Source organism: Halyomorpha halys, unplaced genomic scaffold (assembly GCF_000696795.3).
Source record: "Halyomorpha halys isolate HHAL.00 unplaced genomic scaffold, Hhal_1.1 Scaffold100.1, whole genome shotgun sequence".
Lineage (NCBI taxonomy): Eukaryota > Metazoa > Arthropoda > Insecta > Hemiptera > Pentatomidae > Halyomorpha > Halyomorpha halys.
In genome coordinates, this window is record NW_027112088.1 from 631,231 (window position 1) to 637,098 (window position 5,868).

At 28.3% G+C, this 5,868-nt stretch overlaps 1 protein-coding gene across 1 annotated transcript in view; it reads left to right on the top strand.

Annotated features, from left to right (window-relative positions):
• Positions 1-5,585: 5,585 nt before the first annotated feature.
• The window catches only part of LOC106677487 (short-chain dehydrogenase/reductase family 16C member 6), a 58,170-nt gene continuing 57,887 nt past the window's right edge, over positions 5,586-5,868 (top strand). The window contains exon 1 of the mRNA XM_014415461.3: positions 5,586-5,631. Coding sequence (XP_014270947.1) covers positions 5,601-5,631 — 31 coding nt within the window. The 5' untranslated portion in view covers positions 5,586-5,600. The remainder of the gene's footprint in view (positions 5,632-5,868) is intronic.

The window sequence follows — 5,868 nt, forward strand, 5'->3', positions numbered from 1 at the left end:
ATATATCGATATTTTAACATTCCATGAATTATAGTACCACCAATGCCAAGAAGAGGGTGAATGACAAACTGATTTCATTCACTTGTTGCGGAGTCTTTCAAGGCTTACAAAATTCATATGTTTTCTCTCTCATTCATATTTCGATCAGTTTTCGAATGAAATCTGTAGGTAGCTATATAAGATCGGATAATCGAGGGATTGAAGACTTTCTTTGATTACTGAGTTGTGAGGCATTCAAGATCTAATTAATAATTAGAGATCTAATTAATAAAATACAATCCGTCATGGTTTATTTTGATTATATTATGAACGTTTTAGTTTAATTGGATCATACAAAATAATAATCAGTAGATTTTCGTTGGATTAACTACTTAAATATTTAAGAAGCAATCTGTCATAAATAACGAAACAGAAATTACTTTTTTCTTTTATTATTTATTTAAATTTACTACTGTATTGCATAAGTATATAAGTAAATGTGATTTTTGTTATATTACAATAGTGCAATAGTGTGGAGAAGTGTTATAATAGTCGGAATTGATGAGCACTTTTTTGTCTTTAGGTCCTAGTTTGATCCTAAGTTTGTTGTTTATCTATATCTAGTTCTAAGTAACGAGTCTGTTATACAGGAATAGAAGTGTATTATTAAAGCACAATATATAGGAAGTTATAGGTTTACGAGGAAGGGTAAAGTTGATTTGATCGGATTTATTAGAATTTATATTAATTCTTCTGTTTTAAAAACATTCTTCAAGTATTGTGATGTGAGATTGATGATTTTGGAATAATAGTGTCATTATTCACTCATAGGCTACATGTGTCATCAGCATAACTTAGCTTTTAATAGTGAATAATGATTTAAGAATATTGAGGTTTAGGCACTCGGAGCTTAATGGATGAGTTACTTTTTTACTTAAGTGGTATCTTCTTAATCTTAAGTCTTTCATAATAAATTACAAACTGATATTGTTAGTCTTGTTGTTTTTGCCTGGTGAAATTTCATTGATTCATACAATGCTGATTTGTATATTTATACTTTTTAACTGCTATATTACTATTAATCATCTCCATTATGAAAAAAAGTATTATTAGTACATTTTAGCAGACTCAATACACTATACTATGAACTAATACTTAGTATTTATGAAGTAATGAATATTAACTTTCATTGTGTAATAGAGCCCTGATATCCCAAACTAGTGGTATACATTGTTTCTCAAGGTCAGATAAAACCTTAAGATACTCCTTTTAAATTATATATTTATAATTCACATCTTTAGTGGGAACTTCTTTTATTGATGCCATAGAAAATATTTGAACATAAAATACTAAAAATCTTTATTGATACTTACCTATATCTTATTAGTTCCAATATTATTCAAACGAAGTATCATGATTTTTATTTCGTTAAAAATATGATCTGGATTCTTTAATTGGGAAAAAAGGTATAAGTCTGTCAAACACTGTATTGAGATATTAATTCTATAGTAGAATAGTAGGTGAAAATTCTGGTATTCTACCAAAATTTTTCTCACCAAATTGATTTTTTTAGCTCATGTATCGTTTATCCTGCCCTTGTATTTATTTTACCACTTACATGCTATTTATATTTTAAGGTTTGAACAATTTTAAAAATTCATTGAATCGAAAATTAATTTCGTATTAAGGTTTGCGTATTCCTTTCTTTAACTATAAAAAACAAATGTTTTGAAGAAATGGCCAGGTCGATAACATTTTTCTAACTCGAGATATAAAATACAACTTTCAGGAACTTTAATTTTTTTATCTGCTCCAGGGCCCACTGGAGAAACTGTTTGAACACATGTAATCTTTTCCAAAGTAGAATGATGATAAAACTGAATGTAGGAGTTACACCTCTATTCCAACTAGTACTCATATTTGGAATTCATTTGTAGTATTGCCTCATATTTTAAGAAAAATTGAGTTGGATCATTTTGGCTTCAAAAAGATAACTTTTATACTTTTTAATACAATTAGATTATTAAAAAATTTCGGAATGTTATCATGTGAAACAACAACATAAATGATATACGATAGATTATTATTTAAATATTGACACGCATATGTCAAATTAAATTTTTTTTAAATAATGAAATATTTCAGGAGTTTTATGAGATTCAAAGGATTAATGCTCAAAGAAAAAAAAAACTTTAAATCCTCAATATATATAATATTAATTGAACTGCTATAATCCATAAAGGGTCAGTGGTTCAGTTTGTTGCAAAGTACTGTTTTTGGAACAACGGTTATATGTACACTATATAAGGCGATTATTTTAAGATCACTCTCTACAGCCAGACTTTTTCCGAATTAAGGGTACCCACTTTATAGAGGGTGAGTGGGTCCCAGGAGGGTTCCTGAACCCACAGGGTTGACTCACTGCTACAGTAACAGAATAAATAGTTATATGCCTCAGCCAGATTTGAACCCGGGTCCTTAGTAGCACAGCACCTTTCCCTACTGAGCTATTCCACTCCTTCAAAATATATATGTATAGTCTTAAACTAAAACTGAGGGACATTTTCCTGCTTGGAAAAAAGCGTATTTTTACCAAAATTGGGACAAAGTTTAGCTGCCAATCCATGAGCCTGGACCAAGAACTTGAAGGTTTGAACTATAGGTAGTACTCATCGTGAAAAGACATATAGTCAGGACAGAAATAGTTCCATGAACCAGGAATTCAATGATCAAGGAAATCTCGTAATTTCCAAAAAATCCGGAGGTTCCAAAAACCAGTGAATTGCCACGACCAAGTGGCCTTCAAAGGTACCGGTTTTGGAGTCAAGGTTATAGTCACAAAGTCAGGAGCATGGAATATTATCGTTATCAAAATATTTTAAAAAAAATGAATAAAAATCCACAAAAAAGAAGAAAAAAATATGTTATATGATAACGCTAATGGAATTTCATGTCTCTTTTCGTGAACTATTAGTTTATTGCCTCGTCATATTTCAGGAGTTGTGAGGAACAAATTTAAAAGGTGGAAGTAAAACAAAAATAAAAGTAAATAATAAAATCCAACGAAATATTAATTCTCAACCTCCTCTACGACTCCCAAATTAAGACTTATTTTGTAGTAGATCCTATGCCGCCAAGTATAGAATGAGGGAAAGTATTTCTGATTATGTAAAAGTATTATTTTTAATTGATTTAGCCTCAGGTTAAGGCCCCGAGGGCAAATGATCAAGTAGCCATAATTGCTACATGATAGAATCGATTTATCACATGTCTCATAAAAGCCACTATCGATTTAGATTAACTAGGTATGGTATATCAATGCACAATCGAGTGATATTTAAAACTCATACTTATACTTATTGTTATAACAGTTTAACAGAACGTAATAGCCGAATTTTCAAAAAATCGTCCTCTTGTGTACCTTTAATTTTGATTGTATAATATAAATAACCTGTTCTTGTTGCTTGCATTAATGAACAATGAATTAATACAAAATATTGAAGGATAACTAAATGAGAAAAAAGAGAAAATTGAGGCTGAAGTTTGAATCGAAAAACCGTCAATCTCTGCCGATTGTATTCATGTGTATACGGTTTTATTATCTTTTTCGAAACTGTTGTTTTTTTGACAGGAACAAAGTAAACAGTTGTTCCCAACTCAAGATACCTTAAAATATGAATTTTTACAGCAACAGAAAAAAAAATTAGGGAACTTTATTAAAAAAAAAAAAAAAAGGACTATTTTAGTTTCATACTGTACAAACTCTAATCTAATTTATCAATTTATAGAACAATATTTGTCAAAAAATCGCTCGTTAATGATGGAAATGAGCATAAACTTCAAAGTAAAGCTCCAAAATCTATGAAACGTTTTCACTTTTTTTTTTTGCTACTTCCATAAAGAATAGCAGAGTATTCTTTGACAAATAGTCCTTAAGTCCTTAAACCCGTTTCTTAAATGTTGGAAATGGAATAAATGGCCAAAAAATGGCTTCTCCTATACTTCCTCGTTTAATTGTATTTAACAGTGTAGAATATAGTAATATAAGGCAGAAAATTAACTAAGACGCCTGAAATAACTCTGTCACAATTTCACAAGAGGAAATTATAACACACACAAAAAAAGCTATCCTTGATTTTCTTGTTATGAATTTCTTCCTTAATTAGTAAATATGAAAAAAAAGTTTATCACTGTTATCAAAATAACAGGACAGGTTTAAAAAAAATTAACGTGGTTTTATTTCATTAATAACCATTACTCTCTAAGAAACATTCTAACGTTATAATTAGCTTTATTATACTTTGTCTGTTAAAATTTATAGCTTAGGGTAAATCCCATGTAACAGGAAGATTAGAAGCAGTTGCCATTATATTTTGCCTTGAAAGATCATCCGGTTAGTCAAATAATTATAAGTTTATTTTAATTAATAATAAAAGAAATAGCGCCGAGAAATCTAATTTAAATTCCTAAGCGCTCATCTTTATAATATATTCATAGGCTTCCTTGTAAATTTAGGTAATTAATGTAAATTTAAATTGGGATTTTAAATTTGTCTTTTTAAAATATGTGAATGATAATATCGAGAACAAAGCATCGATACCCCAAATGATTAACACTACTATAATAGCTAATATTTTTTTAAATTAATTTTTACTATGATTGTTTGTTTTATTTTAAATATTAGTTTTCAATATTCAAATTTGAATGTTGATATTTTGATATATCGGAAAAACTAGCGAATAAAAACAACGCTTTATTTTATAAATAGAATAATTCCACTATTTGGCAGGATCTAATTTTTTATAGTTTGATTGATAAAGAAATAAAAAAATATCATATCCAACTCTGGGCATATATTTATGGTTTTAACTTATTTTTTAATTATTATACAATGATAATGTTTTTAATTATTAAACCTTTTTTTTATACAATAACAAACAAAAATGACTAAATTAATTCTATATTATATAAAACCACATAAAAACTAAAAAGTTAATTGATTTATAATATCTATATAATATGTGCCTAAAGTTTTTGTATCAGTTTTATAATTAATTGATTTGTCAATGTTTTTTGTAATATGTACTGACTTAATTATTTTTCTATTCCTACTATTCTTAACTATATCTAATATTTCTGGATTATTAAAATCAAATTGATGTTTATATTTAATACTATGTTGTGTCAATGCTGTAGTTTTTATGGTTTTTTAAATTTTTACAATTGATCTTATGTTGATCAATTCTTGTTTTTAATTTTTCAGATGTTTCACCTATATAGGTCATTTTTATCAGGTAAATAGTTTATAAATAGTTTTGAAGTATATATGATATGTTAGTAGTGTTGTAAGCGCATGTTATGGGTTTTTGTTGAATTTAGTTTTATAGCAACTTGAAGATGGGGGATATTTCCCCGAAACGTTGTTGCTGATTATATGAAATGATCTATTATTTATTTCTCCTGATTACAGATAGCAAAAGAAGCTATCCAAGACTAATTACTGCCTATTAGTAGTAATAGACCCTAATCTAACTACTTCCTCTGGCAGCCCGCTAGAGTGATTCTGAATTCTGTCTTGTAGCTGACTGCTTTTAATACTAACAAGTTTTATCTGCAGTACCATGCGTGAGAATGATGCAAGGACGTTATATTGTTAGTAAACAACATTTATGCTAATTCAAATGATTATTCATTTTTCTTTTCTTTTCTTTCTTTGTGTTTTTATCAACCGCTTTTTGATAATGATGGGTGAATTTTTTCTTATATTCATCCAAGGACGTAGGTCACCATTAGTGCTAAAAATCAAATGAAATCAAACAAAAAAATGTTTTTTTTATATTGAAATTGATTGATTTATTTATTGATAGATATTACAATCTGCCACACAGT